The sequence below is a fragment of the Struthio camelus genome, chromosome 6, assembly GCF_040807025.1.
Source record: "Struthio camelus isolate bStrCam1 chromosome 6, bStrCam1.hap1, whole genome shotgun sequence".
NCBI lineage: Eukaryota > Metazoa > Chordata > Aves > Struthioniformes > Struthionidae > Struthio > Struthio camelus.
Window position 1 is genome coordinate 43,379,699 of NC_090947.1, and position 20,268 is coordinate 43,399,966.

Genomic DNA, 20,268 nt, shown 5'->3' on the forward strand with positions numbered 1-20,268 from the left:
TTTTATGTGTGCTGGATACAGTATTTGCAGTTCACATCTTCTAGTTGCACCTCCAACGTGCCAGCTTTGTTGATTGAATTTAGCAGCGTAGATCTAATATACAACGACCTATTTGTAAGGTTTAGTTACAACTGAGGCATTAAACAGTTTTCATTTTCTGTAGCTAGTCACTAATTACAGTGTAGTCCCTTAACTTAAAAATAACAACACTGCCCTCTACTGCACACTTGTGACTATAACAGGAGATAAGTTTGCATAACTTATATTTGTATATATGTTTAATTTTTTGCATGTGTTTATATACTGTATTATAGTAATGTGACTGTTTAGACTCCTGTAATGGACAATTCTGTTTTTGAGTTGTAAGATGAATTCAACTAATGATCTGTATTATACTCTTATTTTTGCCTGTTTTCCTTTGCCAGCATATTAATGATGGATTTTTTTATTTTAAATTATCTATTATTAGTACAAGAAAGTATTGCTATCCCCATGAATATTTTTGTTATTAATTCATAAACAATTTGTTTTGTCTCTTTTCTTATAAGCTGTTTTTTCATCCCATTCTTGATATATAAATAGTAATTTCTTTTGCTGATGTTTGTGTTTTTTTTCCCCTCTCTGCAAGCACGCCTTTCATATAATGATTGAGGTAAGATGCATTGATGTTTGTTCATGGTTACGGAACTTTCTGTGGACATGTAAGAAGTTGTTTTTTGGTATGAATTACACTTTTTTTCTTTTCAGAGTTTTTGGACCAGAAACTTGTAAGCATGCTTGAGTTTTTAAAAAAAAAAAAAAAAAAAAAAAAAGAAAAGAAAAAAAAAAAAAGAAAAAAAGAAATACAAATCTGACCTGCTGTCCATAGCTTTCACAAAATTCACTGTAATTTCTCAGGCTATCGAGTTCAATGGCGGTAGGGATTGCTAATGAAATACCCCAGGCAGAGTCGGTTTGTGGCCCCTCGATGAAGAGGGGCTCGAGCGGCGCGCCGCGTTTGCTGGGGGAGCCGCCCAGCCCGCTGGCAGGGGCTGCGGGTCGCGTCGCAGCGGGTCGCCCGGCGGAGGACGGCGTGCTCTGCCCCGTTCTGTCCTGCCTGGGGCTGTCTGTTCTGTTGTCATCTCCCACCTGTGAACTGCCTGTCTCTTTTCCGCAGCGTGTGCGCTTACCGCTGTGACTTTTGGTGACGTGATTTCTTTTTTTTTTTTTTTTTTGTGGTGGTTCAGAGGCTCAGAGAGGTAGATTAACTGAGGAGAAACAGTCTGTCACTTTTAAGTCTCTACTCTGACTCTCTCCCTGTCCGGAAGTGATTTTTATCTCTATTAAATTATTGATAGTTCATGTGAAACTACAAGTAACTTAAAACTGCTCATTGAGAAACGTTAAGCCCCTCTGTGGGAGGGGGGTGGTAGTGAATATAGAAAAAGTCAAGATTTGAGTTGTAGTGAATACTCAGTTTTTATTGTCTGTATAGGTCCCTACTTAGTAGCTGAAATGCCTCACAATTATAATTTAGAAGAAAATAGTATGTTGCTATTTAAGTATTTTCCTGAATATCTTGCATCAGTAAAGAGTTATTAGAATATGTCACTGTTTCACTTCAATGAAATAATGTCAGTTAGGGAAGAAATACCCTGTTTGCAACTAACTGCCATGTATACGCCACTGGGCGAATGTGTTTGTAATATAATGTAAAATCTGCAGGATTTTCTTACGGGAAGAAAGAAGAGGAGAAAACTTATCACCATTTTAAAAATTCAGATTCGGAGGGGCAGGTGGAAAAAAAAAGGCTAAAAGCTTGATTTAAGTCGTAGAGTCAATTTTGGAATAGATAACAGAATTTTAAAGTTATGACTCCTTCTACTGTATTTGCATCTAAACTGCACAGATCATCTGGCTGAAAATAAACCAGCCCCAAACCAGAAAGGGAGAAAATAACTGAGATAGCGCTCAAACTCTTTAAATGAAAACTTGTTAAACGTATTCACAAAATAAGCTGCCGAATAAATATAACCAAGGAGAAATAATGCACGGTTTAACAAAGAAAAACTTTCAGGGGCACTGAAAGTTTTAGGGCTTCTGCTGTATTTTTGGAGCCCGAAAAGGGAGATGTGTTTATGTACAACCCGTTTGGATGACTGAACCTTTTTTTACCTTCTTCAGATATACGTGATGAGGCATCTGGTTCAATTGCCATAGGAAAGAAATGACTGGAGATAAACTTAAGGGCTGCCCGACTGTGTTGGGGCAGGCTTTCTAACAAACTGTGCAGTTTGGCGTCCTTTTTAAAGGATCTGCAATTTCATGTTTGTTAACCTGTCTGGTCACCACAGGGCAACCTAGTGCAGAAAGTTACCGTTCTTAAACTTTAATAAATGGGTTTTTTCTCTCTTCTTTATGCAACGTGACTAGTATGCGCTACTTGGCAGCTGAAATGAAACTCCCAGGTATAAAAATCAGAACCAGAAAGTCCTGTTTGAAATGGAAAGATCTTACGGTGTGCAACATGACTAGACGTCCATGATTTTGAGATCATCGTACAGTCTGAATTTGCACTGACTTAATGAGCTAATAGCTTTGAGCTATAGGAAGAGTAGCGCTTAGTCGTCAGAGTACTGCGCGCGATAGGACCCAGTCAGCTTGGGTACTTTTTGCCGACATAGCTGCTTCTGGTTTTTATCTGGTGACCGATGGTTGTGTAGCAGGCAGGTTGCTGTTTCCTTCGCTGCCTGTGCCGCCGGTAGGGCCGACGGGATCTCTCGGCCCCAGGAGTACGCGGGACCGAGGTGCGTGGGCTGGCGGCTTGCTGCGGTCCCGAGAGAGTCCCGCTTCCCTCCGCCTTGCAGCGCTGTTTGTGTCGACATGGCCCTGTTGTAAACGGCTTCAGTTTGCTAAACTGTCATAAAATTAACCCGATTTAATAAATAAATAAATAAATAGCTGTCTGCCAAGAAGGCATGTTGCCTGGATGTGCTGTGTGCTCGGACAAGCAGCAGAGTCGGTCCAAGGGACAGGGAAGACCGGGGCAAGGGGATCGGCATCCGTACAGCCTGACAGCTGGGGCAAGCTGTTAGGTTAACCTATCTGCGTTACACCTTTATTCCCGTTCTGCCATCATCCCTGGCACCACAGAGGTGATTTTTAAAAGCCTTGCGAGAATAATTTATGCTGGTGGCACGCTAATATTTTTACTTAGAAGTAGAGTAAGTTGGAAATGTTGTCAAGGGATGTTTCTGCACGAAAATAGGATTTTTAGTCTGAGAATAAATGCCTGCTCATTTTGACGAAACTGTTATTAACAAAAAGCTAAAAAGAAGAGCATTTCAGCTTCTTTGCTATGTGAACAGAAGACAGAATATCTTCGCCATTTCAAAACAGTATTTGTTTTGGGATGTGTGTGCTACTTCATAAGAACACAGGGAGTTTTATTTCATAAAAATGTTTCAACTAGCAAGGAAATATGGAGGGAACCACAGGAGGTTGCTATGTAATGGGAAAATATTTCGAAATGACAGGATTTTCAAGGAGATGTGGAATTCAGATATATGAAAAGTATCACATTTGGCTTACTGGGAAAGGACGAGTCACTGCGGGGCCAGTTTTTGCAGGGGAATGACTGACTGCGCCCTCTCTTGGGATAGGTGCCGTTTCCATCGGCTCTTTGGGAAGTACTAAGTGGCCGTTTGCTTGATGGTAAAGAAAATTCACATAGCATGACGAGAAATACCGATAGTTGGGATTTTTTTTTGTTTTGTCCTTTAGAAAGGAAAGGGGGTGGTTCTGATCCCTAACGCAAAGTCAGATTTGGGTTTACTTCCCACAGTTTTGTTAATTTAAGCAGGTCACTAGATTCAAAACTTGATATTAGACAGCTTTTTTTTATTTTTTTAAAAAACTCCCTAGATGATACACGGTGCTCAGGAGTCTTGAAAATAACAGTTTTTTAATGAGCTGAAGTAGGCTTTTGTAAGTAACTTAAGGCATCTTGTTTCCAGTTCTGCTCCATTGTAAGTATGGCAAACCAAGGACGGCGATTTCCCTGTTTGAAATATTCATAAAGGGCTTTGAAAATGAATACAAGGCAGCACAGGAGCGAAAACTTTTATGTATTGGTGATTGCGAGAGTGAGAATTAAATTTTGTGTCAGAAAAGATTTCTTAATCCTTAAACTTCATTTTCTAAATGCCTTTTACAGGTATTAATTTCAGTGGAGTTAGGTTACAGTTTCCTTAAACTGATATAAATCTGTTTGTGAGGCCACAGATCCTTCTTTCTGAAGGATCTATTTATTGTTTAATAAGAAACAAGAGTATGGTTATGTATTCCTGTGCTTAAACTACTCAAAATTTGTGTTGGATACAGAAGCACTTGTCTCCATTCTCACAGCAGTGAAGTATGTGTACAACCACCGTTCTCTAGAAAACGTCTTTAACGCGCACAGAATTGTTAGGATCCTAACTGGAGCGCTCACGTGCTTGAGTACTCTTACTTGTTTTGCCGAAAAAACTGGAAAACACTAGAGTAGTTTTTCTCTTGAAAACAGCTTTACAGTTGTTTCTAGTCGGGGGAAAAAAGTAGAAAAGCAAAATGTACATTTCAGATTTGAACAGTAGACTTAAATTTCTCTTCTTCTGTAGTGTGAATATTACTTAAAGCAGTACCTGCCTTTCATTTGCGGACTTCTGCAGAAACCTGACTTTTTACATATAATCTCAAGGCCTGTGCTACAATTTTGGGGTCTCCGCAGACCTGCGCTGCCACTAAAAGCAGCAGTTCTGCTTCTTCCCATCTCTGCAGTCTGCCAGTCTGCCCCCTCACTGTCACCACTTCCCCTGGCTTTGACATTTACGTTTCTGTACCGTAATTTGGACTGGGGAACAAACCGTGCTTTAAACTAACTCTGGAAGAGATGGAGGAAGGAGCTTAAAAAAAAGGAAGGTGGAGCTGTTCCTTTTGGAGAAAATATTGGCAAGTTTGGCTTAGGGTGACCACTCCATACTAAAACTTGACCTTTTTTTCTGCAAAAAAAACCCCAGGAATCAGTCAAAAGAGGTCATGCTTCTCTGACTGTGTGAAAAAGATGATATTGTTTTTTGCAGAGACATATGTAAGTGGGTCTGACGTTTGTGACCATGGTAGGGGAAGAGCTTACATAAATGCAAGCTAATCTAATGTGATAGATTGGAAAGAAAAAGACAACAGAGAAAGACGCTTATCTTTGGCAACAGAGTTGAAAATCTACTTGTTATGTTCAGATAATGTGTATAATACTGGATATGCAAGATGCATATAAAATGCAAAATACAAGAGATTTGATAATCCGTCACTTATTCTTTTCCTAAAGAGAAGAAAATTCTTCAAATCTGTAGTTAGCTTGGTTATTATATGGATAACCTTGTAGCTCTGTCTCTTTGCGATTGTACATTCCAACTTGTATTGTTATATTTGAAAAGGGAGTGTTGGGATTTTACTATGTTTTTAGCCCATCAGTAAAGTTCCTGTTCGCCTAGAACACCAATACTGTAAGTTACAAAGAACAAGAAAATCTCTTAAATTTGATTCCAGTCCTGTTCCCTGTGCTACAGCCAAATACACACATTTTAGTAACGTATTGACTGTGTCTACATTAGCAAAAGTTGGCGCAATGGAAGTGGATCAGTGGATTGAAGCGCTGGTGCTGTGGTTCTTCGCACCTCTGTAACGTGTGGTTTGGAGGGCTGGCTTTGGAGAAGATGTAGTTGGGTCTCCTGTGCCAAATGTCTCCACTATGCATGTGGTTCAGTGGTCTCTGAGTGGAAAAAATGGTAGTTACCTACTGGAAGGCCTAGTGGTGGCATGTTGGTGGCCTGCCTACAGCTTGGCTTGCATCCTCCTGTCCCCATTAAGCAGTGGAGTTGCTGGAGCAGAGCTGCCCTCCAAGGGCATCAGGCTCTTATGCACCAGACCAGCTCTCAAGGACGGAACCCAGGAGGCAGGGAGGGAGTTCACTCCAGCTCTGCACGGCTGCCCTGAACCAAAATGCTAATGCAGACGTCTTCTGCATCCCGTCTGACAGCTGAGGGGCTGCGACGTTAGGCACGTTTAAGGATGCTCAGTGACTGTGTAGGATCAAGTCATCCAGCCATTTAACTAATGGATTCAGCAGACAGGATAACGGAGATGTTTTAAAAAAAAAAAAAAAAAAAAAAAACACCCCAAAACTTGAAGATGCTTACTTAAATTCTATCACTTAAAAAGTAGCAAATTATGCTTGGTTATCCTTATTCCCTAATTTTTGCTGTGCTTTTATACCTGGTGCGACTGCTTTATGCTGTGTAACTGTTCTTATGCTGTTACTTGCACATTGATTCTGAGCATGTTTCAGAGTCTCATTTCCCTTCCTGTCTAGAGGGGTTGGTGGGTTTTGTTTCTGGTTTCTTTGGGAGAATTTGTTGCAGGGGGTGGCTATATGATACCAAGTCTCTTTCTGTTATCTTTTTATTTCTAGTGCTGTCATCATAGATAACACATGTAATACAAAATTAATTAACAGTATTAACCTATTTCAGGACCCTGGACCACCGCCACCTTCACCTCTGATGGGTTTGAAGCCATTGCAGTTGCTAGAGATCAAAGCTAGGGGAAGATTTGGTTGTGTATGGAAAGCTCAGCTGCTAAACGAGTATGTTGCCGTCAAGATATTTCCTATTCAGGTAGGAAACAGTTCTTAATGTCCTATGTTACTTGTAATATCACGGGTTATTTGTAACACCGTTATCTAAGCCAGCTTTTCTTGTCATCTTCTTGTCTCTTATTTTATTTTACAGGATTTTCAAAATATTCTCTAATTCTAGATATTTCAAAGAAATTCTCAAATGCAAAAAACTTTTTCAGCCAGAAAAGGTGTAGGTAGTGATTTACTGAATTAAAATAAGTAACTTATTGCAGAAAACAGATTAGTGAAACACAAATTCTGTGAAATTATATACCAAAGACAGTGTATGTTTCTAGCCCTGAAAATATTTACTGGCGTGAATAGTTTAAGCATATAAATACCATTTGCAGCCCTCGCACATCTCTTTATCAGTTAAATAATAATTAAAAACACTCACTGCTACTTAAGAAGAAATGTACTTGTGTTTTTTGATGATAAACCAAGTGTTGATTTGCTGAATAAATACATCTGCCGATTCTTTTCCTTCTAGGAGAAATGTCTTGCATTTATGCTGGCTTAAGCCATCAGTTTAATATGTGTTAATTCTGAAGCTTTTTTCATTACTTTTTATAAAGGAAACATCCCTGTTTCTAGTTCTGTAGGAATTTTTTTTGATTAATGAAATAAAAAAATTGAACATTCTTTGTAGAACAAAAGCACTGTATCGATTTGCAGTATGTAAAGTTTAGCTTTCTGTTTCCATGGTTCATATCTCTGACAGTTGAATGTTGTTTTCAAATAATACAACATATTTAAGTTTTTCAGTTTCCCACTAAACACAAATATGTAACATATGCGAAGACAGACAGCCTTTTTCATATTTCATATTTCTTAATCTGCTAGGTCAGTAGTTTGTAGCTCAAATATTGTATTACTCTAAGCATTTGTTATTTTAAAATAATTAGCCTCATATTATATCTATCCTTTTGATAGTAAATCCTAACTTACTAAAAATTAAGTTTTAGTCAATTGACAGATCATTTAGCGGTGCACAGGAAATTATAGGAGGAAATTTCTTTCATGGAAAGTACCTTTGATTCTTATTATTAAGGTATTTGGTTTGTATTTTTTGTTTTAAGGACAAACAGTCATGGCAGAACGAATATGAAATTTACAGTTTACCTGGCATGAAGCATGACAACATTTTGCAGTTCATTGGCGCAGAGAAACGAGGCACTAGCATTGATGTCGATCTCTGGTTAATTACAGCATTTCATGAAAAGGTATGTTTAGTTCTGAAGGTGTAGGGAGGTTTTTGTTTTTGTTTTTTTGGGTTTTTTTTTTTTGCAATTATAGTGCCCAAACAAGCTTAGAAATTTGTTGCAAATGTGCACTTTAAACAATTAAGAAGTAAAATTTTAAAATAGTTTTCATTTGCTTTTAGCTTGTGTCATTTCACTAGATATCAGTCTCTCTAAAGATCATATGTCTTTTTGAAGATCACCCCTGTCTAAGTCTCCCTAAATTAAATAAACTCAATCTCAGAGACTATGGTGTGTTGTTTTTGTTTTACTTGTATTAGTTGATTTGAATCTTTAAAGAAAGAAGTAATATGTATGAACTGTGTTGCGAGAACCACAATAAGAACCATAAATATATTTAAGAAAGTGTTCACTGCTTTATTAGGAAATACTTGTTTAGATCTTTTAATGCGTGCAACTGAGACAGTGGTGTAAGTATAAACTGGGGGCAGGGGAGAAGAAAACTTTAGCACTGGTGTGGACAAAGAGGCGTTAGGAAGATGTTACCTGTAGCAGATATGAGAAAATACAGATTGGCATAACGTGGATATGTAAATGCATTAAGGCTGGGTCATAGATAATATTTCTAGTTTTGAATGGTACAGTTCATTCTGGCATACTTGTCCCATTTGTGCCTCTTCTTTCATTATTTAGAAAGCTAAAACTATCCAACTATTTGAAATTTGTGACAGCATCACAATTGGGTAGATTAATATCAAACTAATTTGCCTTTCTGAAAGGTTTTTTGCCAGTTTTTTGTTTGTTTTTTGTCTAAGAGTTTTTTTTAATGTTCTTACTGTTAGAAAGATGACATCTAAGATGACTAGTTGAAGAATTTTTTTATTACTTTCAAAGTTTAGTCTGCATTTTGACAGTGCTTTGTTCATTTTTCCTTTTTGTGTTGGCTTTTCACACAGTAGCATGTGACAGAGTGACATCTCACAAACTGCATAATATTTAAATCCATGAAAACGTGTGCATAGAGAAGGGTGTAAAGTGAGTTTAAGGAGAAGTGTTTTATATTGACTAGCATTTTACTTCACGTTCTCTCTTCATCTTTATTCCGAGTATGTATTTCACTCTGAAACTATGTTGTGAAAATGGAATTTACTGTCATTAGCCATAAGAAACTCTGAGACTGACAATTTAAGGTCTTAGAGAATGTGCATATACCATTCAGCAAGATTCTTGAAGGTGAATCTGTAACCTGTAATTTCCTTTGCCCGCAAGATTATGAACGACCCTGCTAAAAGCAGGATTGCCTTCATAAAGGACTGAAATATTTTTTGTGAGTCTGACTCCTGTTTCTGGTATCTCCAGTGAAGCGCAGCTCACTGGCAAGTGTGCCACTGAACTTGAATTCATTACGCTGCTTGGTTATTGAGCTGAAACGTAGGTGCATCTTGCTTCTATTCATGGACCAGAGATGATGCTGAGGTTACTTGCTGTTGTTGTTTAAACTACTGGTAAGTTGTGTATGCATGCATATAATTAGATGGTCTATCAGAAAACAGAGAAAGGCAGACAGGCATATCATGTTCTTTAATGATGGAGGCCATCTAGAGGTTTTCTTAATGGGTAGATGAGTGAAATTTATCTTATAATTGTTTTTCTTCTTTGCTGTGCAGGGTTCATTAACCGACTTTCTCAAGGCTAATGTGGTTTCTTGGAATGAATTGTGTCATATTGCTCAAACTATGGCTAGAGGTCTGGCTTATCTTCATGAGGATATACCAGGGCTGAAAGACGGACACAAACCTGCCATCTCACATAGGTACCGTATTTGTAAGATATTTTCAGAGGATTGTTGATGTTTAACTTTGAGCTAAAGGATATGAAGAATTCAAATAATTAGTCTCTGCGAGATCTTGCTTCCATAATAATAAAGAGCCTAACAAGAAAGATGTGCTCAGCCTCCAGAAGAAGCTATCTGATTGTTTATAGAACTTGGTTTGATGATTATGGTTAATGTCATAAATTCCATTTTCAGATAGTTATTTTTAAGTACCCTATGCACTGTATGAAGTAATTGGTATTAGAGCTATTTGAAACATTTTAAACACTCATGTACTAACTTTAAAATAATACTGAATCCCTTCAGACAGAAACATTAACTGTAAGTGATGATATACCTATTGTTGAGTATAGTTGCTGTTTTTTAAATAAGGTAGGTATAGGAAGCTATTAATGGAAGCAGAGAGCTGAAATAATAGTGGTAAGCAAAATAAAAGGTAGGCACGTAGAGTAAGAAGTACAAGGCCCTTGAAATTTGGAACTTTGTGAGCACATGAGCTTGACTGATAGCAATATGGGGTGGGGGATCAGCGTGGATTCATAGGACAGATGGGGCTATCTGGATGGAATCCAGTATTTTTTGGTTTTGCAGGCAATCATATATCTCCTTATAAATCATCAAAACTCCTTTTTTGAAGTGATTCGCTCCCTATTTTTTAAAAAACAAAACACAGTTGTAATTAAGAAAGCATGCAATAACTACATACTTATATTATTTCTGTCATATTTGCTTATAAATCGTATATATTTTAAAACTAAGTATATAAAGTTAGTTCCAATTAGTCATATAAGTTTGCATAAAAAAAGTTTACAACTGTACTTCTACTTTTGTTATTATTCTTTTGTTGTTTAAATAGACTACTCGTTTATGTTTTTGCCTTTCATGTTACTACAGTTACAGATATTCTTTATTATTTCACTTTTTCCTTAGAACTTTATATAGGATATTTCATGTTCTAGGCTTCTAATTTTTTTCCCTTAACTTGAAAGGGACATCAAAAGCAAGAATGTGCTGCTGAAAAATAATCTTACAGCTTGTATTGCTGATTTTGGTCTAGCTTTAAAGTTTGAGGCTGGAAAGTCTGCAGGGGATACACATGGACAGGTAAAGAAAGACTGATTAATTTACCTAAATGATGTAACTGTTAACTGTGTGAAAATGAAAATCGATGAGTTAGACATGCTTCAGGTACCGGATGCTGTATCATCAACTCGATATTTTGTGACCTTTAAGACGGCAATTTCGGCTTTCTCCTCACAGGCTAAAAAAATAAGCAGTTCCGCAGATAATTACAGATCCCAGCCTTTTCTCTTGACATGGCCCCCTCCCCTCTTAATTTCATTCTTAATAGAGGATTTGGACAAGAAGAAGCATTCTTGCTGTTTTTTACTAATTGTTCTGAGATACCATTCAGAAATTGGGTAGCGATACTGGCAGCCAATTTCTAACTTTCTGACCTAGCAACAGTTTCCTGAAAACAGTCCAAGTGAAATACTCGCCATACAAAGTAACTTTTTTAGTACTGCATAGTCACACACATCACAAGCTCATTAGTGCGTTATGGTTTCTGCAAAATTAAATATACTTGCTTTTAGGAAGAACTTCAGATATGGTTGAAGGACAAAAATAAAATCCACATAGTAGGATTACAAAACCTCAATAATGTTGCTCAAAAGAAATGTCGCTATTATGGTGAAGGCGTAAATAGTGGAGTGGACCTTGCTTAGATACTGCGTATGTTCCAACTTATTCAGATGACATCATTTCACTGTTGATTTGTGGTTACCCAAAATAAATGGGTAACCCTGAAGTTTCCATTTAATGTACAAATTTGTGCGAGTGATTTAATACAGCTTTCTCAGAATAACTTGCAATGCGGTAGCTGGTTTTCCTTTCTTTGCATTTCTACTCCCGTCATGGAGAGTCTGCTCATGTGAAACTGTACGTACTCCTTTTGACATGAAAAAGTGAGAACCAGTGGCCTTCCTGCAGTCTGGAAGAAAATAAGGAATGGTGTGTCAAATAAGGATAAGCGTATTAAATTGTTATGGAAATACATCATTTTAAAATAATATTTTCAGATTCTCCTAAATATAAATGAGAATCGTAAATATACATATAGGGCCCAAGCTGTAAAATTGTTATTCGTCAAATTGCTCTCACCTTCTACTGTTAGAGTGCAAAGCACCTCCAAGATTTATTCCTAAGCAAGGAGAATCATAGCTATTTTTAATCTTTGGGGGGGGAGAAAAAAAAAAAGTCCTATTGTACAGTACTGTATTAATAGCAACAGCTAGATCAGAATGTTTATCTTGGTCATGTTGATTTTTATTATTACGAACGTTTATGCTTTCCTGTCTTTCAAGGTTGGTACACGAAGGTATATGGCTCCTGAGGTCCTAGAAGGTGCTATAAACTTCCAACGGGATGCGTTTTTGAGGATAGATATGTACGCCATGGGATTAGTCCTCTGGGAATTGGCATCACGATGTACTGCCTCAGATGGTAAGTAAAATATCTAATCTACAGAAATATATGATGTAATTTCTCAGAGTGTATATTAAGCAAGAAATTGGGAGGTAGGGATATGCATATGAATTGCTTATAGCTTATAAATTGAAAATATAGTAGTATCTGAGAAATCATCTCTGATACTTTGTCAGCTAAGGGACCATGACAGTTGTTTTTCTAAAAAATCAGACTCTTGGATCCTATTGTTAAGCTATCAAGAAAAGGTATCAGATACAGTATTTCAAATACGAATTTTTTTTTTTTAATTTTGTAAATAGAGATCTTTTTTGGGTGTCCAGACTAAGTTGGGCTTAATCAAGAACAAGATAGAAGAGAAGGCTCAAAAATGTTTGTGAGAAAGTGCGTTTTCAGTACAGTCTTAAAAACAGCTAAATTCGGCTAAGCGAATGTGATGCTCTCACTTGGCAGAGTGATAGGATTTGTCATAAAGCTCTCCTGTGAGAGTCTAGTGCAGCTGAAAAATACCCATAAAAAAAAAAGTCAACATGTTTTGGAGATCTTAGTACATCGATGCATGGTCACACAGTGCTTTTCTGCTTCAAGCAGTGCCTTCTGCTTCAAATATTCCTCCTGAAGCAGAAACCACTAGGGAGATTTTACCCTTTTAAAGATTTTTAGCTGTGTAGTGACAGGATCAACACAGTCTTGCACAAAATCTCTGAGGTAGCCCCATGTTCCTTATCAATTTTTCATTGCCTCAATGTTCTGTAAAACATACTCGTCTAAATCTTATTAGGAGTATATTGTAGGTGTCTGTGGCAGGTGTGATTATTATTCCAGAAAGTAAAGGACACTTCAGTAACGCTGCCTTCCTCAGTCATACCTAGGTGTAACTGTCAGGACTGCTGGTTTAGGTCTCTGCGAATAGATCTCTCTGAGAAGCTGCCTGGTCTGTTTGAGTAAGCATCACTGGACGCTGCGGCTGATGGGAACGGACGTTATCACCTGTACCGTACCGTTCACTTCTCCCATCCTCCCCTTCCTGCATACGTTTTTTTTTTAAACTTGAGTCTGGTAGCATGAAATATATGATGTATTATAACATATAATTATATAATCTATACTTGTATAATCTGTAGCTCAGGATATAAAGTTTATCCCTTTCATTCTGTCAAGGACAAGATACTGCTCTTAGCCTTCACCGTAAGTACTTTCATCCTGAGCTATATGGATTGCAGAGTAACTGCAGAGGGATGCAGCAGTTAGTATTGCGGACTCCCGGCCTTTGGAGTACGTGTGATACTGAGAACATGCACAAGAGGCTATCGGATGCTTGCTTGGTATTTGAGAGCCAAAACAAACATGAAAGGATAGTAATTTATCTTACCAAAGCTGTGACTTGTTGGAGGAGATGGAGGAGAAACTGGATTTCATGGGCTTCCATCTATCCTTGCATTTTGAAGCCTTTCGTAGCAGGGGGCTGTGCTGGGGCCGCAGCCGCGTCTGGTGAGCGCCGGCAGAGCTAAGCTGCGCTTGGCTGCGACCCACAGCAGGGCAAACGCTCGTAGCTGCTGGAAGTCCCACCGCGTCTTAATTAAAATATCTCTTAGTCATGTTGCTTACTGCTAACTTGTCATAGGATGAGCTTTTAATGGCAACACAAAGTAAACTACTCTGTAGTATTTTGATGACGGACTATGATTCTAAGCTACCAGTCATTTTTCTAAAGCAAATATATGTGATTGTGACATATGTTTTTTAAACTTTTTTTAATCTACAGGCCCAGTAGATGAGTACATGTTGCCATTTGAAGAAGAAATTGGCCAGCATCCCTCCCTCGAAGACATGCAGGAAGTTGTAGTTCATAAAAAGAAGAGACCTGTTTTACGAGAGTGTTGGCAAAAACATTCTGTAAGTAGTTAAGCAATCAAGTTCTTCAAAGTTCTGTCATGTTTTGAATTTCAAATGTTGTTAATTTCTTGTCATGTTCATGGTATTTTCTTTTAGGAAGAATTTTGACTTAATTAAATGGACCGCAAGCTATATGATCTTTATTTTAAAATATTAGCTCAAGTGATTGAAAGTATTTAAACATTTTTGGTGAAAGAAGAGATTCTTGAGTTTAATTTCTGAAATTAAAAAGTGTATGTTAAAATTGTAGCAAAAAAAAAAATAGTCTTGATTTATTCCAGAGATGCTACAAATCTCAGTGAATGTAATTACATAGGGTAAGCAGTGCCATGTAAGACATTTCTGGCATCGTTTATGGAGAAAAAGCATGCTTTTCTGATTGGGTTTACAACGCGAGATTTACACTAACGCCACCCCTTCATCCTGAGCACTGCTTTTTTCAGAAAATGGGTTGTTAGAAACAATAGATGACTCTGTCTACAAGAAAAATGAGTGTATGTGACCATCTGCTACTTGTAATTAGCATATTGCTGTATTAAGTCAGTGTTAATCTGGAGAAAAGTTAACTGCTGTCAAACAAAACTCCTTTTGTGCTGTTTGATTTTATATGAAGTTTCATTTAATCATTGGAAAAACTTGACTTTTCCTAGCTTGAGATCTTTTAAAAGGTCATGATGACTTTACTGACAGACTACAACACTGTGCAGTGAAAAAGGTTCACTACAGCGTTCACTGTTGCCTATATTGTTTAAATGGTACAAAATAAGTATGACCGAAGTCCCCACATGACATGTTCGCTTTCGAATCAAGTATGGTATAGCTTCCTGTTCAGCCAAAGGTTTAATATTTGGCAGAAGTAACTTAAAACACGGCTTGATAATAGGAACTGTTAGGCGATCCTGCTTTGATAAAAACTTGCTGCTAACTGTGTATTATTATTTTTTACTTCATTGCTGGGCTTGTTTGTTTGCTTGCAGGGAATGGCAATGCTCTGTGAAACAATAGAGGAATGTTGGGATCACGATGCAGAAGCCAGGTTGTCAGCAGGCTGCGTAGAAGAACGCATTATTCAGATGCAAAAATTAACTAACATTATAACAACAGAGGACATCGTGACTGTGGTCACAATGGTGACAAACGTTGACTTTCCTCCCAAAGAATCCAGTCTATGATAGTTGCACTGGTCATGTCACTGACCAACAGGACTCTTAACTGGAGCTGCTAAAGCTAACGGGACTGCTCACGTTATTATTGTTTTCTGTGTGAAAAGAGTGGTAAGTCTCTTTGGAACATCATCAAGAGGTGTTTTTCCTTTATTTTTTCCCTTCCTCTCTCCTCCCAGACATGGATCCATGAGACTTTTTGCATTCCCTGCTTACACCTGAAGGACATGTGACTGAGAAAACGATAACATGTTATTAAGGAACTTAAATGAAGAATACGGACCTATCCTGGCTAATCAAGTGTTTTAAAAACTGACATCAGATTTCTTAATGTCTGTCAGAAGAGACTAATTCCTTAAATGAACTACTGTTATTTTTTTTAAATCAAACATTTCATTTCAGATTTAAAAAAGGGTAACTTGTTTTTATTGCATTTGCTGTTGTTTATAAAAATGACTATTGTAATGCCAATATGACACAGCTTGTGAATGTTTAGTGTGCTGCTGTTCAGTGTACATAAACAAAAGTAATCAAGTGGGATATAGCAAAGAGGCTTCCAAGTATTACTTAACCTCCCTCAACAAGGTATACCTCAGTTCCACCTCTGCTAAATTATGAGATTGACAACACTAACAAAATTTGAATAATAAATTGATCCATGTTTTGTAAATGATGTATTTCAAATTCACTGTGTTATTTAAAAAGGGTAAGCTATGCTTCATGCCAACAGTAAATGGCCATTCCTAAAGCAGTGTTTTTAGCCTTTTTCATGTACTAGCTTGTTGTGTATAAAAAAAAAAAAAGTGCTGTTTATTGAAACAAAATATTTCTTCCTGTTTTAGTTTAATTTTTTTCTCTTACCTCCATTTCCCGGAATATCTCATACATTTATTTAACTGAATACTATTTAGGTTTGCTGTGTCTGAGGAATATTTGAAAACTTAAGCATGACTCTTTTTTTTTTTTTTTTAATTTTCTGTGAGCTATGACACTGGAAGGCTCTTAACTCTTATTCTTTTTTTTAAAAAAAAGTCTTTTTCCTATTTATGTTTGTGAAAAGGTCTGCCTAGTGCGTTCTCTGTTTCACTAAACAGTATGCAGTGGGTTCTGTATCACTGTTTCAGGATCACCTCAGGAAGCTCAGTTACCCCAAATTCCTTACTCTGCTTTGAGACTTGCAACTTCACTCTACTTCAAGCTTGGTGCCATCTTATCGGAGTACTATTTAATGTCTGTGATACATAGGTTTATCCTGGAATCAAACTAAAAATTATAGCCACAGATTTCAGATAATAACTGCTTAAAAATTTCAGGGATAACTTAGTTATGCTTATAACTTAAAATATGCAATGACTATTTAGAGGTAACGAATACCAATGTACGTAGCACAGACTCGCAAAAAATAAGGAAAAACATTGCAATTGCTTTCACAACTCCAACATTATTTTAGAGTTTAGGAAGTCATGCCTTATATTTAAATTAGAAATTGACTGGTGGATAGGTGCCAAAGTGCTTTTCAGAAGTACTGTTTCACTACATTTATTTGCTGATCCTTTACCTTTACGCAAATGTCAAAGTAAATTTTATAAAAACTCTAGAGTACAGAACCAACAATAGCTAGTACTATGCTATGTATGTGATCATTGCATTTTGTTTGTTTTTTAAACCATGCATTTGATGTCTTTCGAAAGAAGCTTTTAATGTTGCAATTAGGAGCTCACTGTGAATGTTATCTTTAAAAAGTTAATCTGTACAACCACAAGATACACTCAGTTTTATGTGTATATGAACTTAATCTCTGGGAACAATAAGAGACGTTATGGATAAACAAGACCTAGGTCAGCATGCTCTTAGCAGGGAGGGGAAGAAAGGTATAGCAATGTTGCTCGTGTGTAGTATGCCACCCAGTACTGTCTGTCTTGCTGTTTGTCACTTTTATGCCTAAGGTTTCACATAGCCAGAAGAACCCTGCTCTGAAGGGTTATTGGTACTGTAGGGTGCAACTTGTTCAGCTTGGTTATGAAAAGAAAAAAAATCTAGTCTGTGGCTACCTTTTGGATTGACAATTTCATTTTGCTTCCATTTTCAATCCAGGGATGTTATTTTACGCACACAGCAGGACATAAGAATAGCTGATGAGTTCTGAACAAATAAGAATCCATTCATACTTTACTGAAGACTCCTGTCTCCTATTGAGTTTTAACTCCTTTACTAGCAAAAGTAGAATAAATACAGGTGGTTTAATAATCTGCTATTTGAGATTTGGTAGAAAAATTGGTCATGGGCAAAACTTGCATCATCTGTGTATTATCCTTCAAACTTCAGCTACTGTGGAGTCTAGCAGCAAAGTGGTGGGCTCTGTTGGTGTTGCTAATGCACTTCATGTCTGCAAATGATGTACAGCAGTCACTAAGCCTGGCATCAGAAAACCTCAGATAATTTATCTTCATATTTTAAAACAGCTTTTGGATATCCCTAATTGTTTAAATATTGTACTGCTCAGTTTTCTGATTTTTTTTTTTTAGCAGCATAAATTAGTATCACTGTGAAAAGGATGTTCATAGTATAAACACCTTTGAATTGGTAAAAATAGTATCCATTGAGCCGTTCTGGTACAACGGTTTTGCAGGGCGTGTTAATATACATTTTTGTTTTACTTCTAGTGCAGTAAATGGAGATAATGTGCAAGTTGTCAAAATGCCTGAGCCAGCGTTTTACAAGTGTGAACGAGGGCAGGATTAAGTGAGATCGCTCGTGGAAATATTTTGGCATTATTTACTAGCAGATGTAGTGACCGTTGTCACTTCATATGTACTTTAGGCATACAGCATGTGGGTACGTACGTGCACTTACAGTCTGCTCCAAAGGGTCACCTTGTACTTTGGCTCATGAGGAAAAGCCAATCCATTGCTCTTAATTTTCAGCTGTCTAAGACTAATGATTACTGTATAACTGCCACTGAACTGATAAATGAGCTAGTTTTTGGCTTCACCAGAAGTTTAAGCCCTGCATTACATTGTGTTAGATGCTAAGGAGTTTTTGTACCACATACTGCGTGACATTCTTTGTACCTCGTACCACGTGTACCGTAGCGTTGCAGAACAGAGACCGTGCCTCGTAGTTGTTGGAGTTGTTGAACAAGCAGTATCATTCACGGTGGTGTTGTGAAACTACAAAATCAGGACTGAAATTCACCACTTTGTACCTTCTATTTGAGATTTAAAAAAAAAAAAACAGTGTAGTTTTCAAATACCGACTTTTGGTATGCTAACTAAAGCGTAACCAGACATTTCCTGTTCATATTAGCATTCAACAGAATAACTAGGGTTACCAGTTTGCTCTTTTTCCAGCTTCTTTTTTAATCTTTTTCTTAATGCATTTATTTTTATTAGGAACACTTGGTACAAAATGTGGAAAGCTGTAATATAGGTTTATGGACAAAATGATTCAAGTAGCATCCTTGATGGAACATCATTTACCTCAGATACTCAACCAGCAGTACTTTTTTTTTTCTTTTTTTTTTTTTAATGCAATTTCAGTCCATATACTATTCGTTACCTCTCAAGATTTTGGTAAGCAATTATTTTAACTTTACTCTTTGTATTTGTCAGTGTTTTGGGCACAGGTTGTTGTACTACTGTCAGAATGTACTTGCTGTTTTTTCTGCAAGTACTGAAAACAAACCAACCCCCCCGCCCTCAATAAAGTGATTGTTAAATATTGTACAAATAAAAATGTATGCTCTTTCTCCCCTATCTCCCCAAAAAGTTAAAATAAAAAATGTGACTACTATGACTTGCATATGCCTTTTTTCAAATTTTAACACTTTGGGAGAGCTGTTTCCTACTTACACAGTAATTTTCAAGCTGCTTAACAAGTTTTATGGCAAAAGAGAATGGGAAGACCTTGCTGTTTTTTAAATTTGGAAGCGAAGCCAGGGCAGAATCCACATCTCTGGCATTTCAGTGCAGAACTCTGCTCTTTCCATCTTCCCCGCCACGAAGGGATATTTTGCAGTTCCTTTCCACAGTTTTTACCTCTGTAGTGTGTGGAAGAGGATGAAGATCCTTTTACAGGAGCAATTACAGGAGCTCCAATACACAGTCATGAAGAGTACTACTTGGAGGATACCAGGTCAACCAAGGGCAGGAAGGTGTTCTGCTGATGATTTGGTAGTTCTGTGCTATCTGCGCTCTGGAACCAACGTTCCTACTAAGGCGACAAGTCAAATGCCTGTGTTGTTTATACTTCTTTTCCATGGACTTGCAAAGCAACCCCTTTTACAGCAGCCCTATTTCTGGTAAAGTGAAGCTGATGGAAGGAAGCAGCTTTCTATTCCGCAGGATCTGTTGTTCAGCACCAGTACAGTGGCGCAACACGCAGTCTTCTAATACTCAGAGGACTGCCAAGCTTCCGTTCTTTATCTTGCATTCCAAGTAAGTCACCTCTCTCCCTTTTAAAAAATTCTGTTAAATTCAATCAACTAGACTCTTATAAAATTCACAGGTAAGATGCACCAGTTAGTCTATTAAAATTGGATTTTCTTCCTGCCTATTGTACTGATTGGCATTGCAGTTTGTATCTTTATCGGTGTGATCGTCTACTGAAGCCAAAGCAGTCAGAGCTCTTGATTGTTTTGTGAAACAAGAAATTAGTCTTATTTCCTGCATATACTAGATGTGTAGGTTCAAGAATAATACTTTTAACAAGGAGGAGATCTGACTGCAAAAATTGAACTTCAATCTGTGGGTGTGGCCTACAAGGGTTAATGAGTAATGATGTATAAATGACAACTTTATCAGCACATGCACTATTTCAGTTACTTATTTCCCAGTGTTGGAATAAGCATGCTCTCTCCCTCATGATTTCCCCATCATGTCCTGTATCAAGCTTCTAGTGTTAAAAGTTAGACTCACAGGACCAAGAGACAGAGCAAGGGTGGAGAGGAAAGGGAAGGAGGTGTTGGTATAATGAATTTAATCAACCCTTCCC

At 37.4% G+C, this 20,268-nt stretch overlaps 1 protein-coding gene across 4 annotated transcripts in view; it reads left to right on the forward strand.

Annotated features, from left to right (window-relative positions):
• Nucleotides 1-19,068, forward strand: part of ACVR2A (activin A receptor type 2A) — a 67,518-nt gene extending 48,450 nt beyond the window's left edge. For 3 of the 4 annotated variants that reach the window (XM_068949328.1, XM_068949330.1, XM_068949329.1), the window contains exons 6-12: nucleotides 6,549-6,692; nucleotides 7,774-7,917; nucleotides 9,564-9,709; nucleotides 10,720-10,834; nucleotides 12,097-12,235; nucleotides 13,983-14,113; nucleotides 15,091-19,068. In XM_068949328.1, coding sequence (XP_068805429.1) covers nucleotides 6,549-6,692; nucleotides 7,774-7,917; nucleotides 9,564-9,709; nucleotides 10,720-10,834; nucleotides 12,097-12,235; nucleotides 13,983-14,113; nucleotides 15,091-15,285 — 1,014 coding nt within the window. In that variant the 3' untranslated portion in view covers nucleotides 15,286-19,068. Of the gene's footprint in view, nucleotides 1-628; nucleotides 653-6,548; nucleotides 6,693-7,773; nucleotides 7,918-9,563; nucleotides 9,710-10,719; nucleotides 10,835-12,096; nucleotides 12,236-13,982; nucleotides 14,114-15,090 lie in introns of all 4 variants that reach the window. The other variant, XM_009677331.2, reaches the window with a different exon arrangement.
• The last annotated feature ends 1,200 nt before the right edge of the window (nucleotides 19,069-20,268 follow it).